The 19,188-nt window shown below is 40.6% G+C and overlaps 1 protein-coding gene and 1 non-coding gene across 2 annotated transcripts; one reads left to right on the top strand and one right to left on the bottom strand.

Moving 5' to 3' along the window:
• On the bottom strand, positions 1 to 107 carry LOC125362811. Its single transcript, XR_007213114.1, has one exon. It is a non-coding gene; the product is annotated as a U6 spliceosomal RNA (small nuclear RNA).
• An 894-nt stretch (positions 108 to 1,001) lies between these two features.
• LOC125361895 (olfactory receptor 1440-like) lies at positions 1,002 to 1,937 on the top strand. The gene has a single exon (XM_048360506.1). It carries the CDS (start codon positions 1,002 to 1,004, stop codon positions 1,935 to 1,937), a length of 936 nt encoding a protein of 311 aa, XP_048216463.1.
• The last annotated feature ends 17,251 nt before the right edge of the window (positions 1,938 to 19,188 follow it).

The raw sequence follows: 19,188 nt of genomic DNA, 5'->3' as shown, positions 1-19,188 counted from the left end.
TTAAATATGGAACACTTCACGAATTTGCATGTCATCCTTGCACAGGGGCCATGCTAATCTTCTCTGTATCGTTCCAATTTTAGTATATGTGCTGCCGAAGCGAGCACTTGTTTATATTCTTCCTGAAGAGTCTAAGAATGATGCCTATGCCAGTTTTTAGTCTTTAATCATATATATGTATGTATATATGATAAACTATTATAATTAATTTCACAAATAGTGTTTTATTGTATTTACATACACTTTCTAATTTCTATCATCTTTCACTTCTTCATTTCTAAATAATTTGAAAACATATGTCTCGAATTGCAATTTGATATTGATTTACATTAATCATTTATAGGCAGAGAATGTTATGTATATTATCCTTTAAAGTTTTATGTTTGCAAACCAAAACAGTGCTTTAAAATTGTACTATTAATAAAATCCCTAATGACACCATTTCCTATAATGTCTTCTATGTCCATACCAGGCACCACATCTACCTAAATTAATTTAATCTCAAATAAACCATAGTATGCAGGTTTCACTATTCTGATTTTCCATATAGAATAATTTAGATATAATGATGCTACATAACATTTTTTGCCACCCTTCAGTTTACAAGTAGGAGAGTCCCTATCCCAACCTAACAGTAGTTGTGTTAGTCACTAAACTGTACATTGGGGTTATAATTGCAATAATAAAATAATAAAATTTCTAAAGCATCTTTTGAAAGTGGTCTTCCAGATGTTGCTACACTTTCCTCCTCATGCGAGCCTACAGGGTTAATAATGAAAAAACAATTATCCTCTATACATGCAGGAAAACTGGCCTTCAAAATCATTATATTTATTTAGAGGCAAAGTCACCTAGTGTAATTTTCCTAGTTAGGTACAGGATTCCTCTTGGCTATAGATTCTGTGTTGACTGAAAGTGGCTAATTTCAGTAGAAACTGAGTTAATAACTGGATTAGAGATTTGTTTTCTTTTTCTCTTGTAGTTCTTCCGACCCAAATACAATGAGCGAGAGAAGAAACAGTACATCAATTACCAAGTTCATTCTCTTGGGATTCTCTGAGCTTCCAAAGCTCACCATCACCCTCTTTTCACTGTTCCTAGGGATCTACCTCATGACAGTTGCCTGGAATCTGAGCCTTATTGTCCTCATCAAGATGGATCTTCACCTCCACACACCCATGTACTTTTTCCTCAGTAACTTGTCCTTCCTAGACATCTGCTATATTTCTACCATAGCCCCCAAGATGCTGTCAGATTTCTTCAGGAAGCACAAATCCATCTCCGTTCTGGGATGCACAATGCAGTACTTCTTCTTCTCTAGCCTGGGTCTGAGTGAGTGCTGTCTTCTGGCAGCCATGGCTTATGATCGGTATGCTGCCATTTGTAATCCTCTCCTCTACACAGCCATCATGTCCCCTACCCTGTGTGTGCAAATGGTGGCAGGATCTTGTATCACTGGATTCATTGGCTCGTTGATCCAGCTCTGTGCCTTGCTTCAACTCCATTTCTGTGGGCCAAATGTCATCAACCATTTTTTCTGTGACTTGCCCCCACTCTTGGCCTTATCCTGCTCTGATACCTTCTTCTTCTACATCATGGTCTCTGTGCTGACAGTGATCTATGGACTCACAGCTGTCTCCATTATCATAATATCCTACACTTACATCATTGTGACCATCCTGAAGATCACTTCTGCCGAAGGCAGACGTAAAGCCTTCAACACCTGCGCTTCTCACTTAACAGCAGTGACCCTTTTCTTTGGTGCAGGCATCTTTGTTTATATGCATCCCGACTCTGAAGATTCCTTGAGTCAAAACAAGCTGGCCTCAGTCTTATACACGATGATAATCCCTATACTAAATCCATTGATCTACAGCCTGAGAAACAAAGAAATCAAAGATGCCTTAAGGAGATGGAAGAAGAGGTTCTTCTCTTAGTGTTACTAATAATTTCAGACGTTTAATTGTTACATACTTGTAATACTCAAGACTGGTGCCAAACCATGAAAATGCAAGAGAATGGATTTGGAAGCTTAAAATATAATTGTAACCAAATAAACCAATAGGCCAGTTAATCCATAAGAACTTTTTTTTAGCTAATGTGACACTTGACTTTGAATATCTTTTCATTCCCCAGTATAGTAATAGTTCTAGGATGGAGATGCTAGTTTTTTGCTTAGAAACATGCATGGTCTCCTCAAATGTTTAATTTCTTTCTTTTTGTCCCCCCTCCCTCCCTCCCTCCCTCCCTCCCTCCCTCCCTCCCTCCCTCCCTCCCTCCCTCCCTCCCTCCCTCCCTTCCTCCCTCCTTCCCTCCCTCCCTCCCTCCCTTCCTTCCTTCCTTTCTTTTTCTTTCTTTCTTTCTCAGGTCCTGGGGCTTGAACTCAGGACCTGGGTGCTATTCTTGAGCTTTTTGGCTAAAAGTTAGTGTTCTACCACTTGAGCCACAGCTAATAATAATAATAATAATTTTTTATCTTACTGATATTGCTAAAGAAATAACTAAAGCGAGGTGCCAGTGGCTAATGTCTGAAATCCTAGCTATTCAGAAGACTGGATCTGAGAATCTTGTTTAGAAGCTAACCTGGACAGGAAATCCTGCAAGACTCTTATCTCCAATTAACTACCCCAAATCACCTGTCTCTCTTTGAAGTATGTAGTCCTATGAGTAGATTCTGATCACAAGACAGGCCCAAACAAGGCCAGGTTATGGACTTGAGAATCATGGGACATAATAACTTATCGATGTTTTGAGCCAATGGGACAAAGGGGGAACTAATTCATCAGTCATGTCCACTAGCCACTGTTGAATATGAGCTATACAACTTGTGGTGGAGAGAGCCCTGGAAAGAAAACAGTAGGAGAAAATGAGCAAAGAGACGACACCATGCAAAAAGAAATGTACACAATACCTGACTTATGTGATTGTAACCCCTTTGTACATCACCTTTACAATAAAAAGAAAAAGATGGAGGCTGGAGTTTTACATAGCAATATATAATGGATATGTTAGGTGTGAGAGAAACATTTAAAAAATGATCCTGGCCTCAAGTTACAGCTGAATGTTTAGTGGGAAAATGTATAAAAATAAAATACAAGCAATGAGAGAGTTGCATTACACACAGGTACAGTGAGAAAAGAAGGAGCTCAACTCTATGACAGGAAAGAAAATTGCTTTACTGTGTACACTGTGGATTTCCTTGTCCATATTAAATCTCTTCTTCTTGACCCTTCCTTTCTGAAAACAAATGAAGAGCCATAATGAATTTCCCCAAGAGCCATTTGAAGTACTTAGTCTTCCTTCTACTGCTTCTCAAAGGACAGTATTCCTTGGTGCCTGGTTGCTGTTAGATACTAACCAAATATCACCATATTTGCTGAGCGACAGAGAGACATTTTTGTGTGTGACTCATACATAAAGATTTAATTTGAGCTTTCTTGTTATGAAGAAATAACTGTAAACTATTTAGCTCATAGGATATAAAATTTTATTTAGGAAATATGTCATTTTATTATTTTAAGAGAGAGCCAAAACAAAAAATAGAATGACTCTTTATTGCTTAAATATTAAATTGCTCTTCATAAATTACTGTCAACCTATTCCTTGGGGGTGGGGGATGTAAGCATATGAATAATTCATTATTGCTGTTTTTCAGGTCTCCAAAAGTATATAAAAACTATTTCTACATAGTACAGGCAGTAGTATGCCTTTGTTGCCAAATTCCCAAGATTAGTTTTCCATAAATTTTATTTTTTTATTTTCTAATATTTATTTTTTCACCTGCAAACTGTAGCAAAACATGATCAGTTTTATTATGCAGACAGGTATCCCTCTATATTTTTAAAGAATTTAGGCATGTATAAATAGAAGAGCTCTTTAGAAAGAAAAAATTCAAGAATGAATAAAACCTTCCAATATTGACTTTTAACTTTCCAGTAGCAATGGTTAAAATGATTTTAGGTCACTCATTTGAAGATATATGATAGCACCTTAAAAGTGGCTGATCTATTTTCCTGGTAACATTTCTCACATAACAATGTGTTAAAGTTACAAATACTGATATTCACAAATAGCTAATTTCTAAGAAAAATATGTACAGTACTGCAGCATAATGAACGTGGTATCTGCAATAACTTAGTATTAGCCAATTTTGAATATATATGATACCGCTACCTTCTCTGCCAATTCACAGGTTAAAAGTTGTTACTGGAGCCCTCTGTTTTGCACATATTACCTGGTGTTTAATACATAATGCAGGTTTTTAAAAGACTTCTCTTGTATTTAAAGTTAAGATCAGTGAAACAAGACAACAGTGCAAGAGGCAGAGTGTTTACAGAGAACGTCCGTGGTAAAGGCCTTTAGTATGGTAAGTTTGGCCAGCAATATGTTTGTTCCTGAATGTGTTCTGTATACTGCTGTTGATGCCTTCTCTCTGACATCACAGGTGAGTGAATTGCAGAAGTGGAGCTTGGCTAGCCAATCTACTTCACAGATTTGAAGGAAAATGAGGAAGTCTGTTTATCCTGCAATTCTAGGTTGCAGATTTAGTCTCCCATAGAAGTGAAAATAAACACAAGTGAATTAAGTCAAGTTAATTGGAGGAAACAGTATGGGGTAGCTTTTATATTTTTCTAGTCATGTAAACTTTCTCTACTATAATTTTATCATTACTATCATGATCATCATCATCTAAATATTTGCATGTAATCATCTCCTGTTCATAGTGAATTAGAAAAGTGTATTGTAGTGTACATTTTACTTTTTCCTAGTTTTGCTTTCATTAATAAGTTTTTCACGTTCCCACCAACAGTAAATAGGTTAGGGTTCTCTTTTGGCTTCATCCTTCTTAGTATCTGTTATTATTTGTTTTCTTGATAATGGACATTCTAACTGGGGTGAGGTAGGATCCCAGTGTTGTTTTGATTTGCATTTCCTTTATGGTCAGAGATGTTGAACATTTATTCATGTGTCTTTTGACCATTTTTGCTTCTCCTGAGAAGACTCTTTAGCTCATTAGCCATTTATTAATTGTTTTTTTTTGCCAGTCCTGTGTCTTGAACTCAGGGCCTGGGCACTGTCCCAAGCTTCTTTTGCTCAAGGCTAGCACTCTACCACTTGAACCACAGCTCCACCTCTGGCATTTTTTTGTTTATACGGTACTGAGGAATCGAACCCAGGGCTTCATGCATGCTAGGGAAGCACTTTACCACTAAGCCACCTACCCAGCTCTGGGTTGTTGATTTTTTTGAGGGCTTAATTTTTAAAAATTCTCTGTATATTCTGGATAGTAGGCCATTGTTTGATGTGCAAATGGCAAAAATCTTCTCCCATTCTGTAGGCTGTCTTTTTAGCTTGTTGGCTATGTCCTTTGCCATGTAGAAAAATTTTAGTTTGATGCAGTCCCATTCAACCACTCTGGAAAGCAATGTGGCAGTTCCTCAAACATTTAAACATTGAAATACCCTATGATCCAGCAATTCCACTCCTGGGCATTTGCCCAAAAGATTACAAACCAGGACACAGTAAAGCAACCAGCACAACCATGTTCATTGCAGCATTATTCACCATGGTATGGAAGCATCCTAGATGCTTGTCAATGGACAAGTGGAAAAAGAAAATATTATATATATATATACATATATATATACATATATAATGGAATTTTACTCATCCATTGGAAAGAATGGTATTGTAGCATTTGTAAAGAAATGGAAAGACCTGGAAAAATTATGTTAAGTGAAGTAAATCAGGCCCAGAGAGACAAAGGATGCATGTTTTCCCTTATATGTAGAAGCTAGATTTAGCTTATAAACTTATAAGTGAACATATTGGGTCGTATGCAAGTGTATGTAAATGCATAAATGGTAGACTCAATTATCAATTATCAATTATCATAATTCCTTAGAAAGACAAAGTCAAAGTTTGGCAAACTATCCACCAGGAAGTAGATGTTCAGAAGGGGTAGGGTGGGGCTAAGGAGGAAGAAGTAGAAGAATGAAGGAACAGGGGGAAAATACAGCTCCAAGATAAATAGCTAGAGAAAATAATTAAATAATGCAATACCCAAACTCATCCTTTTGGGAGTCTCAGATTTCCCCTGGCTTAAGATTGTTCTCTTTGTTGTATTCTTGGGGACTTTCCATTCAATAGCATTTTGTAACTTATGACTCATTTTCCTGATTAAGGTAGATTCCTACCTACATAAAACCATGTACTTCTTCTTAGCAACTTATTTTGTTTTAGATTTCTGTGATGCAGCCTCTACAGTTCTTTATAATTCTCCAAGGCTTCTTCCAGAAGCTTCATGGGATCTCCTTTGAGGGGTGTACCAGGCTGTACTTCTTCTCTAGCCTGTGTCTGATTGAGTGCTACCCTCCGGCAACCATGGCTTATGAAGGGTATACTGCCATTTGTAATCTTCATGTCTCCTACTTTCTGTGTGCAAGTGGTGATTGGAGCCTATGTAACTGGTACCTTGGGTTCTTTGGTTCAAGTGTGTGCTTTACTTCAGCTCCATTTCTGTGGGCCACATGTTATCATCCACTTCTTTTGTGACCTGCCTTGATGATTCGCCCCATCCTACCCTGAAACCTTTTCCCTCCATATTAGGAAGCTTGTGGTGGCAGTGGTCTTCAGTGTAGCGTCCATTTGACCATTTTGATCTCTTGTGGTTATATCACTGCTTCCATCTGGAAGATCGTCACAGAGGAAGGCAGGGACAGAGTGTTCAGTGATTCTTATCTGACCGCAGTCACCTTCTCTTTTGGGTCATCACTCTCTGCATGAATCTCAGCTAGGAAAATTCTCTAGGCATTGGCATTCGTGTTCTAAACAGGGGTAGATCTCTTGTGAAGCCTTTGATTGACAGTTTGAGGAATAAGGAAATAAAAGATGGCCTTAAGAGATGTTAAGAAGACACCACTTTCCCATTGTTGTGGTGGATTAAAAGTCTGATAAATTTGTGACTCTACTGATGGAAAGTTTCTAGACTGTTCAAGGGAAGTGCTTTTAACATAACTCTACAGTGTTGATTCTCTGTCAGGAATGCAAGCGAGTTCAGCCCGTTGAATTCCATGTTGGGCTCAGTTCCATGCAACCCCCATGTCTGCTCTCATCTTGTAAGTGGACTCTTTTCTCCCCCACCAAGGATGACCTCGCAGAGCAGTCCATCAGTTTTATGCCTGCTTGGGCTAAGCCTTCAGTTCTTCAAGTTTTGACCCTTACATATTCCTTCTCAGCCTACAGGCCAGAGATTGGGACTGAACACAAGGCCAATTGTTTCTCCAGCACCACAACACAAAGAAGCAATATAATGAACACATTGTCCCAGACAAACCCCCAGAGTGTGGACATAACTTCCCATAGACTGAAGTGGGAGTGTGGAGGAGAGTGTAATTTTAGTCTTTGACCTAACTTCTCTGCCAAGTAAATATGTGGTAGGAAGTCTGGGGTAGTATTTGTTTTCTAGGATTTTATTTTTAGGATTAAGCATCAATAGATAGGGGTTTTGTGTATTATAAAACTGTGGTGCTTGGAGAAAAAGAAGTGATCAATCAGACTATATAGTAGAAAAGTCTTATTTTTGTTGTTGCAGCGTGTCAAATGGAGAAAACTCTTCTGTAGGTCTGTAATAGCCATCATTAATGAGACTCCAAAACATGTGATTCTTTCAGGCCTTTTTCCTTTATTTAAAAAAAAATTTATTTTTAAGGAGAGGTTACAGTTATATAAGTCAGGTAATGAGTACATTTCCTTTTGAACCATGTCACCCCTTCCTTGTTCTCTTTCAGTTTGTCCCCTCCTGGCTCCCCTCCACTCCAAGTTGTAAAGTTCATTTCCAAAATAGTGTCTAGTGAGCATCAGTGTTGGGCATATGCTCATAGCTATTGACCCCTTGTGGTCCTCTCCTAAGAATATCCTCCTTTCGTCTCACTATATGAATGTTTATATTGCTCTTTAATCATGCCCAAGGGCTGTTATTTGTCTTTTACCATGCATTGGGTTTACTTGTAGATTTATAGGCACATTCTAATCATTACAAATGAGGGAAACCAGGCAGCCTGGGTTCTGGTTTACTTCACTTAGTCTTTCACCAGTAGAGGGCGTCTCAGCCCAAGATTTTGCAGTAACAGAAACAACACAAGCCAAAGTGAGTATTTCTCTATCTTCCAGGTGTGTGACCCGTTCCCATTCATATCCACATATCATTTGGTCTTGATGACAGCGTGCCTAAATTCCTCTGGCTTTATGGGTGAGGGAGCAGAAACTCATTTCACACTTGGTGATGGCTTGATCCAGCAGAAAAGGATGACACTGATTGTTAGTACCAGTGTCATCCCAAACAAAAACAGAAACAAACAAACAAAAAAAGAATGTTGAAAACACTCCCTCCTACAAGGTTCAAAACAGGATATGCTGTTTCCCAAGTAGTTTCCACTGTAGCTGGAATCATCCTGTGGACAGCATTCCAGGGAGAGGATACAGAAATCTACCTTTGTTCAGTCCCCAGAACTTCTTTGCACCCTGAAGGCTCACAGTCTCTTAGTGTCTTTTAGGTTTGGACAGATAAGGCATTCCAACTATAAGAAAAATCCCCCCTTGATCTAAGTAACAGGTTCTTCTCAATCAGCAAGTTCACATGTTCAAAGTGACATTAAAATAACCCCTCCTCCCATGACTGGAAAGAAAAAAGGGATACTAATTAATATTTTTCTGGGAAATAAATGAATTCAGATTAAAAAATATAACCCCTCCTTCTCTATTTCACAAACAAGAAGAAATGGCTTTCTTTCTGCTTGAAGCTGGCAATAAACAACCTCGATACATTCTGCTTTGATATATTCAGAAAGAATGCCAAGGCATGTATTCTGGGTTTCTATTCAGAGCATGTGTTCATGTTCTGGGATAATGATCTACAGAACTAAGATTTAAGTGGTTAGATTTATGTTAATTCTCTGTACAGCAACAGAAACAAACAACTATCACTGCATATTTATTTTTTTATCATGCTTCCCTGTAAAATATTCCCACTGAACTTTGTAGGTGATATCTCATGGAAGCTATTGGTTTTTTTTTTTAAGTCCTTTAGTGCAAAAGTTGTCCCTGTTTAATTCAGTAAATAGTCACTTGATATATTTTTTTTTTATTCCAGGCACTGTGGTAGGTGCAGAAATACAGTGAAGAATAAGTAAATCGTGACTCTGAGAGGGCTCAAAGAGACATAGTACATATAGCTGCTCACTAAGCCAGAAGGTGATAAGAGCCATACCTGTGAACAAGAAATCAATCAAAGGCTCAGGAGAGGTTTCTGGAGCAAAACATGTCCATGAGGGGTAGGAGCCACATTTAAATAGCTGAAGACAGCAGCGTCCTTACAAAGCACATGAATAACACAAGGGGAAAAATGCTAGGATGATGGCAGGAATCACTGGGGGCTGGAAGATGCGTTCAGGCTCTGGGAGGGTCTGAAGAGCAAGCAGCCATAAAACCCTAAAATAGACTCATTGCAGAATAGTAAAACAGGAAGTTTGGGCAGAGAAAAATTTTATAGAGTCTGAGACTGTAGAATAAAACCGTTTCCCACTATGATGAAGGGCGGGACAGGTGGCCTGGTCAGAGCAGGGGGCTGGGCGCTGCAGAGTTTTAAGTTGTAGGGGGGCAGAGGGTCAAGATGGCGCACCACGAAGGAACGCAGAGGAGCATCAACCTAGAAACCACCTGGTTCATCTAGTTTGCCACCTTGGCTGGCACAGTGTCCTTAAACATGGAACTGGGGGTGTTTCCTAAGTAAGTGTTAAGTTGGTCTTGGAAAGAGAAAAGTATCAATGTGCCAACCAGACACAGCCAGGTGTGGTTGCTTTTAAGTAGCTCCCCGTCCCCCAAACTCAATCGGGATTAACTTGAGAGAAAGTGATGCCCTGAGACTTGACCAAAGATAAAATGTAGGCAATGCATAGGAAAAAAGAAAAAAGATTGCTGGCTGTATCCCCCACCCCCATCTTTCTGTCTACACCACTTGGCAGAGAGAATTTCCAGAGTGATTTCTAAACTTAATTTAGTACTAATAAATAATGCAACCAAATAAGCAGATACTTGATAACCTTTAGCTGTCTTTTCCTCTAGTCCCTTCTTACTGCTGTCAGTCGCCAACCTCCATGTAGATGGATGTGTTTTCCGTTTGTCTGGATTTTTTTTTTTTTTGGCCAGGCTTGAACTCAGGGCCTGAGCACTGTCCCTGGCTTCTTTTTTGCTCAAGGCTAGCACTCTGCCACTTCAGCCACAGTGTTACTTCTGGCTTTTTCTGTATATGTAGTGCTAGGAATCGAACCCAGGGCTTCATGTATGTGAGACAAGCATTCTACCATTAGGCCATATTCCCAGCCCCTGGATTTTGCTTTGAATGGCATTCCCAGCATCTGGAGTCCAGCTGAGTAGCCCACTTTAGTCCTGTCTCCAACCATGGCTGCATCTTCTCCTGAAATGGAGCCTCGAAGGAAAAATGCTACTTTTTAAAATCAAGCAAGTTTGGGAGGGTGAGACAGTGGGGGTGGGGATGGTATTTTGTCCCAAGACACATCTCGTTCAGATCTCTTTAAAGGGAACACTCGGTGTTGCAATGCCTGAGAGTCAACCGGATGCATGAGTCCCATGGGGTCCATGCTTGCTTGGGGTTTGGGGTTTTAAAAAGTCTCATTAAAGAAATATTTTTTTAAAAAAAGAACAGACTGGGGTGGGCTTTCATAAAAGGGGATCCTACACCATTGTGGCTTCCCAGAAGAGGCTTGGTTCCTCCCATTGCCCAGAGTAGGATCAAACGATCAGAAATCGCTTCAAAGACCAGGCAATAGGCACGATGTGTTCAGTGGCACAGATGTCAGACAGATGTGGTGGTTGGACATCTATTTTCTAGGCTTTCGTATGCTGGTTTTATATGTAGCAAGATTTCAGGGAGTACTGTCATTTATATTGAAAATAAATGAATAAACGTTTACTTTTTTTTTTTTTTAGTGAGTGAAAATAGACAAAGCCCACTTGGATCACCAGTTCTGAACACCTTATGGTTTCTTTCCCCAGCAGCTTGTCTCCCTCTCTTAACCTGAGTTCCATTGTGAGCTCTGCTCCTGTTCTTCCCATTATATCTGGCCTCTGGTCTTAGGCCAACTTCTTCTCCCACAACTGGACTGACAAGCCGAGTTCTGGCCTTACTAACGTTTGGCTCTGACCTGGTGAGCCGCCATGGCTGAGGGCTCTCCCTCTGAGCATCCTCTGCTTTGGGTGTCACACGTGCTCCAGTTCCCGCAACCTCAAGGGCTCTTTCCCATGGTATTTGTAGCTGCCATGCGTCCTTTTCCATTTCATTATTTATTATAATTATTTTTTTTTTGTCTGTCATGGGGCTTGAACTCAGGGCCTGGACACTGGTCCTGAGCAATTTTGCTTAACACTAGCGCTCTACCACTTCAAAGCCACAGTGCTACTTCTAGTTTCCTAGTGGTTCGTTGGAGATCAGAGTCTCACAGACTTTCCTGCCCAGGCTGGTTTTGAATTGGGATCCTCAGAGCTCAGCCTCCTGAGTAGCTAGGATTATAGGCATGAGCCACCGGCACCCGGATTTCTTTCTTTCCTTTTACTAGACTGTCCTATCCTTTCTTCAGTACCTGGCCCCATCCCAGACACTCCTATTGGAGACCCCTTTCCACCATTCTACTGAACCTGTGATTGGAGGACCATGCCCTCTTTCCTTCATGCTGCCTCCAATGATCTCTGTTAATATTTATCTTCTTTTATTTCCTCCGGAATCACTGGGTGAGGAGGACTTTGAGGATCAAGATAAAGAATTTAGGTGTTATCAGGCCATCAACAAACTATAATATCCATTCTTGAACAAAGAGCAAGTGAGAAGATCTATGTTTTAGGGAGGGCCATCTGCGGGTTGAGGATGAATGGAGTTGGAGAAGATCCAAAGGCAGAAGGATGGGTGGAGCAATCATAGTACACCATGAATAGGTTTAAATTGCCTATCCCTACAAAAGAAAAATTGCCTGGCGTTGGAGATGGTGTGAGAAGAGGCCCACGTATTCTGTTGATAATGTTTCAAATACCAAGCAAAGAGACTCCTTTCTGAAGGCGGGAGGGAGGCAGTGTAATGCCCAGATTTTAAGGCCCCCAAGGACAACCATCAGAGTCCACAGTCAAAGCCAATCCGCAAGGGTCGTTGATTGCGAGTTCGAACCCGGTCCCCCCTGTGCACTCATTGTCAGTGACGCTGAGAGGCCCCGAGCACAATTCCAGCACAGCTTTTATAGACAAGTACAGGGAAGATGAGGAAGATCCCTGGTTACAAGTACATAATTGGTTGACATTTGCTCTAGTTTACAGGTTGTCTCAGGATTGGCCTGGGTCTTCCCGCCAAAGCATGGGTCAGATGGCCTTAACCCTGAGGGTGGGCCTCCAGGAGTGGTCACGTAGCCACATTCCTAGAGCCAGGTGGCTCCTATCTCCTTTGTCCAGGTCCGGGCTGGGGTCTGAGAGCTGACACTTAGTTATGTCCAACCTTGAGTGGGCTCCGGGTGTGGACAATTAATCACGTCCCGGCGCCAGATAATGCTCAGTCAGGTAATACAGAGTTCACAGAAGGGGTGTGGGGGTGTGTGTGGCTACAGCGTAGCTATCCACTTCCCCATAGGTTAGCAAGCAAAGGTACAGAAGCAAAATAGCTGTTAGGGGCATAATGGTCACAATTTTATTCTCTACGCTCTTCAGCAGGAGTTGTAAAACACCACAGTCCCACGTTTGTACATTTCATTCCACAATAAGGAGAAAGAAGCCACACATTTTTGGGGGGGTTGGTGAATTTATTTTCTAGAACAAGATTTAATTGCATACAAACGACTGCACTGATCATAAATATCTTTATCTCTAACACCAAGTCTTTGAAAGGCTTCCCAAGAATGCAGCCCTAAAGCCAAGAGCTGTCAAATTGAGGAGGGGGGTATGCTTTGTTTGGTTTCATGGTAGGAGATTCTAGCCAGGCAGTGGAGAAGCGAGTGGGGTTGTGGGTGGAGAAGGGAAATTGTAGCAGAGTTTTCTCTTCTCCATGTGAGCTGAAGAGCCTGCCAACACAAACAGGGTGGGGACTTCATCTTTCTGAAATCTTTGAAAGAAACCACAGTGTCCTGTGGGCTAACACAGTGTCCTCTTCCTCTATCTTCAAAGTCCCTCCTCAAACAGCACAGAGGCACTTCCAGGAAGTAGCCTTGTAGCTCAAGTGGTAGAGTGCTAGCCATGACAAAAGGAGCTCGGAGATGGAGCACAGGCCCACGGTTCAAGCCCCCAGGACTGGCAAAAAAAGCCCCAAATCCCCAAACAAATGCACTTCCAATCTGTTCAAATTGGATGTTAAGTACATTAAAGACAAAACACATACATCAGGGAAATCTGGACCTAGTTTTGATCCCAGATCTTTACGTGAGTCTTTGGCAAACGACTCCAAACTTTATAGTTCTTTCATCTAAAAATGCAGTTAGTTATGCGTTCCTTTGGGGAATACACAGAGGACATTATGCAATGTATTGTGCTAGAGGCCCAATTGGTCACCGGATACAGATGAGGGTTAGTGAAGTTAAAAGTCTGGGTAAATCACCATGGTAAGAAAACTTGGCGAACTTTATTGAATAAGTGAGCAAGCAAGCGAGCCAGCAAACAAGCAGACAAAAAGCAGACAAACAGAAAGGAAGGGACATACTCTAAACAGCAAATGGGTGTTCTGGAGAAGAGACAGACACACAGCTCCTAAAGGCAGGGGTTCTGACTTCAAAGTTATGTAAAGGTAGATGTTTTATCTTTTCCCTATCCACTCCTGGTATTACTTTCTGAGTGTCTGGATGTTTTGTGCATTCTTTCCAGGTAAGAAGGCATCCTGCCACAAAACAGATCCTTGAGATAAAGAAGGCGTCCTGTTAGACAACAGGGCCTGAGGTTGCTTCAGTTTTGGGGGGAGCTTTTCTCTCAGGATGACATACATCCTGCCAGGCAAATGTTAATTCTTGGGGTGAGAAATGCATCTCGCAGAAGGAATGCCTCCTGTTGTCTCTTGCTGAAGCAGAGATAGTGCCTCTATGTTTCTAAATACCGTGTTTTTCAGTTGCCTTCACTAAGCCTCTTTTTCCTCAGTTTATCCTGTCTCATTTTTCCCTAAATGACTTTGATCCCTTATTCTTAAGGGAAGTAGATGAATGAATATCTCCTGTATTTGCAGTAAGCTTACCATACTTCATTTCCCTCCTAGTGTATCCTGCTTCAACTCCATACAATCAAAAACCTTATCATCTGAATATATGTGGATGCCCTTACCTGTAATCCCATCAGAGATGGGGAGGCCCATAGCCATCTCAGGCAAAAAGTTAGGGAGTCTCTTTTATCAAATAGTAGCTGGGTGTGATGTTCCATGCATGTCATGCGAGTAACTTAAGAAGCGTATTCAGGAGGTTCAGTGCAGGCTGCTAGCCAGAGTAAAAGGCAAGACCTTATCCTTAAAGTAACTAAAGCAAAAAGGGCTGGGTATATATAAGACTCACACAGATTTACACAGGCAACACATTTCTTTATGAAAGGTGTCTACCTAGCAAGCAGAAGGGCTTGTGTTCAAAGCCCAGTACTAAGAAAACAAGACCAACAAAAAAAAGCCTATCAACTGCTGTGTTTACCTTTGTTCTTCTTCTTCATTTCACAGATTCAGAATCTCAAGGTTTTAAGGAGCTCCTAAGGTCAACTAATTCAGATTCTCTTTTAAATCTAACAAAATGCCTCGGCTCTCAAGTATACTGTCTCTATTTACATATGTTCTGTTATTACTCTCTTTAGTATCTATTCTATTTTTGGATGGTACTGTTGTTGTTTTTTTCTCCTCAACTGAATGTAATCTAGTTTGTTCAACTGAAGATTGAGAAAGAAGGGAAACATTAAAACTTAAAAAAAAAAGCTTTTCTTACCAGTAAAATAAAATTGGTACAATTCACTCTGTATAATACGATAAAATAAATCTACATCTCTTCTTACTTTAATGCCTTCAATGGTACATACAAACCACAATTACAGGAACTAATATTCCCAAGTATAAGAGTAGAATTGTTTTCGTAACCCCTCTTCTAATGTAGTCCTGGTTCCAATACTTGGGGTCACTCATCAGGGCTTTGTAAGATATTGCTTTACAAAAGTAACTGCTGTTGTCTGAAATTGTTCTATGCTTCAGAGCCAAAAAATGAGCCTTGGGTTTTTTAATGACTCCAGGGATATCTTTTCTGGAACCAGATCAGGGGGATGAGAAATATAATGGAAGCAGGGCCAATGGATATGGACAATACCCAATCAAAGCTGGCATCCTCTTTACTCCTGAGCCCACACAGCCAGCCAAGCTGCTCACTGGTGCTCGCCTACTCCACAGTCCAGAGAGACCCAACACTGCCCAGGACAGATCTGACTTTCCCTGAAAACCTCCACAACGTCCTTTCCTTGGTGGCAAATTTCACATAACCATATCCACACTTTTATTTCTTTCTTCAATCAAGGTGTTGGCAGAGGTTGGCTTTGTCAACCATTTCACGGAAACTTCGAGTCCAAGGTATCAGAGGTGAGTCTGCTCTTCTCCCTTCCTTGGATTGGTTACTGGTGAATCTTAGAAACTCTGGGTGGGAAAGTTAAAAAAAAATCTTTGAAGATAGGGAAGGGAGACATTAATGAGAGAAGCTGGACCTTATCTATTTTGTATTCTAGAATTTAGAGATATAGTTATTTCTTTGATTTTTTTTGGTTTATAAATAGAAATAGGATGGAAGAGACATGAACTAGAAAGCACTGACCTAAGCTAATCAACTTATTTCATCTACAGAGAATGAGAAGATTATTATTTGTAGAACTAAATACATTTCCAAAGATCATGCAGTTACAAGGCAGGAGAAACAGGACTTGAGTCAACATTTGTGTGTGTGTGTGTGTGTGTGTTGGTGTGTGTGTGTGTGTGTGTGTATGTGTGCTAGTCCTGGGGCTTGAACTCAGGACCTGGGTGTTGTCCCTGAGGTTTTATTCCTCACGGCTAGTGCTCTACCACTTGAGCCATAGCTTCACTTCTGGCTTTCTGGTGGTTAATTGGAGATAAGTATCTCACAGACTTTCCTTCATGGCCAGGCTTTGAACTGGGATCCTCAGATCTCAGCCTTGTGTCTAGCTAGGATTGATTACAGGTGTGAGCTACTAGTGCCTGGCTCAGTTAACATGTTTTGAGAACTTTCAAGCCAATGTTTTTTATGCTATTGTGAATTATTGGCCAGTGAAAATGTGAGTAAGCAAGCTAGCAATTAAAATGATCTAATAGCTATGGGTCCTCTTTATTTAGCTTTAGAACCCCAGATTTTAGTGTGTGAAGAGAAGAACTAGAGATATATAGAGAAATTTTATTTTCTACCTGTGGTACCAACTTACTATATGGACATTCCCTTCATCTCGTTGGGTTTTAGTTATATTATCTCTAGTGGGAAAGTCTGGGATAGCTGGTTTCTAATCTAATATATATTTGAATATTCTGACAGTACTTTTTTTATGATTTTTTTTTTTGGCCAGTCCTGGGCCTTGGACTCAGGGCCTGAGCACTGTCCCTGGCTTCTTCCCGCTCAAGGCTAGCACTCTGCCACTTGAGCCACAGTGCCGCTTCTGGCCGTTTTCTGTATATGTGGTGCTGGGGAATCGAACCTAGGGCCTCGTGTATCTGAGGCAGGCACTCTTGCCACTAGGCTATATCCCCAGCCCCCTGACAGTACTTTTTTGAATATTCACACAGTACTTAAAATCAGTCATCATGGAGTTAGGATAAGTTTACAATGGTTATTTAGTAATTACTTAATAACCTTTTAATAATCATTTGGCCATTTATAATGTGCCAGACACTCAAATAGGTAGGGAAAGAAATGGATCAATGTAGGTAACACATTGCTTTCCTTTATGTCAGTTTTTTATATTTGCTTCAAACCTTCCAAAATCATCTGGGCCACAAATACAAATCATATTCATGACAAACACACCACTGGCTTCAGAATCGCTGTATTAAAGCGTCATTCTATTGTATCACAGTGTTTAGCTTAACCTTTGTTAGAGTAGGGCTACCAAGTCAAGAGCAAGAAAACTTAGTATAATCACTTTCAGGATTTGAGTTCTGTGGAGTGAGTCTTGTCCAGTCAACTATGAAGGGAGAATGATCATATTTCAGTTATACCTGTATAATATAGTCCACATCAGTTTTCCAGAGTCATGGCCAAATTTTTTTTACAGCCACTAAGGAAGAGAATGGACTCTTGAATCAAAGTATTGGAAGCTTAAAGTTTAGCTCAATCACTCAAGAACTGCTTGATTTTTCTTCATAACCCCAGTATGCTGCTTATCTGTCATAGGTGCTCTTGGATTATAGGACAGAACTATTTTGAATATTATCTAGCATCTACAATGTGCCATCATTCATTGTCCAAAGCATTGGGTCAGGATGCCTTTCCAGGGCTTACAATGAAGGAGACAGAGAAGAAGTAAGCAAACAAAAATGAACGCAAAGTGTGCTGTTATGAAATAAGCCAAATGCTGCTGTAAAGATTGGCAGTCATATATGTGAAGGGCAGGTGGTGATACATCCATTACGATTATGCACAAACTAATGCCCCTTGACTCAGGTAGCAGTGCAGTGGGAAGCACATTCTGGATTAGAAGAGAAAGCCCTCAGTTCAAATCCTGGTAAAGCACCTATGGAGTAATTCTACCATTGCCTCCATTATACAGTTTAGGGAAATCACAAAAAGAGACATTAAGAATCATGTGTCCACTTACGAAAGTCCACGTAGCTAGTGAATTACCAGCTAAGGACTACAGCCCATCTCTATCTGATGTCAAAACCTTGCTTTGGAAGATCATAAGAAGGAGGTGGATGTAAAGATGTATAAATTCAAAAACACTGTTAAAAAGTGATGGTGGTTCTCATATCATGAATGTGTGTGTGTGTGTGTGTGTGTGTGTGTGTGTGTAACTACTAGTATAAGGTAGAGGATGTCTCACATAATCTGTTTTTATATTTTTCCTCCATTTGAAGAAACCTAAGTCAACATAAGAAGACCACTTATGTGGAATTTATATAAATAATTAGTAGTTATTGTTTACTGTTTACTTAGTTATTGTTTACTATTGTTATAAAGTAGAAATTGTGAACTCATTGTTGGAATCAAAAAGAATCATGATGATTTTGCTAACAATCTACTTTTTCACTCCTTTTTTTTTTTTTTTTGCCAGTCCTGGGCCTTGGACTCAGGGCCTGAGCACTGTCCCTGGCTTCTTCCCGCTCAAGGCTAGCACTCTGCCACTTGAGCCACAGCGCCACTTCTGGCCTTTTCTGTATATGTGGTGCTGAGGATTCGAACCCAGGGCTTCATGTACACAAGGCAAGCGCTCTTGCCACTAGGCCATATTCCCAGCCCAACAATCTACTTTTGATCATTGTATGTACACAAACAAAGGGCCTCTGGGCATAGAGGCACATGCCTATAAACTGAGCAATTTGGAGTCTAAGGCAGGACGACTGTGAAGTTGCTGGTGAGACAAAAACAATAACAAGAAAAGATCAAAAGGATCAATACCAGGTTGGATATGAACCTTACAACTTGGTGGGGGAAGGGAGGGGTAAGCGGAAGAAAATGAAGGATGGGGGAACAGTGTTTAAAAACAAATGTAATCGTTACCTCACTTATGTACTGTAACCCCCTGCTCACCACCTTTTCAATAAAGATTAAAAACATAAAAAGGGGGGGCTGGGGATATGGCCTAGTGGCAAGAGTGCCTGCCTCGGATACACGAGGCCCTAGGTTCGATTCCCCAGCACCACATATACGGAAAACGGCCAGAAGCGGCGCTGTGGCTCAAGTGGCGCAGAGTGCTAGCCTTGAGCGGGAAGAAGCCAGGGACAGTGCTCAGGCCCTGAGTCCAAGGCCCAGGACTGGTGCAAAAAAAAAAAAAAAAAAAAAAAAAAAAAACATAAAAAGGGAAAGATGAAAGGTGAGAAGGGAGTGAGAGAAGGGAAAGGAGAGGAAGGGGATATAGGGAGGGAAGAAAGGAAGGAGATAGCAAAGAAGAAAGGAAAGGATGAAGAAAGCAAGGAAGGAGAGA

This window comes from Perognathus longimembris, chromosome 13 (assembly GCF_023159225.1).
Source record: "Perognathus longimembris pacificus isolate PPM17 chromosome 13, ASM2315922v1, whole genome shotgun sequence".
NCBI classification, from domain to species: domain Eukaryota; kingdom Metazoa; phylum Chordata; class Mammalia; order Rodentia; family Heteromyidae; genus Perognathus; species Perognathus longimembris.
Note: the sequence above shows the minus strand (reverse complement) of the source record. Positions and strands in the feature narration are given on the sequence as shown.

Bases quoted from the DNA above. Each gene is read 5' to 3' on its own strand.
- LOC125361895 (XM_048360506.1), top strand. From the start codon at position 1,002: ATGAGCGAGAGAAGAAACAGTACATCAATTACCAAGTTCATTCTCTTG.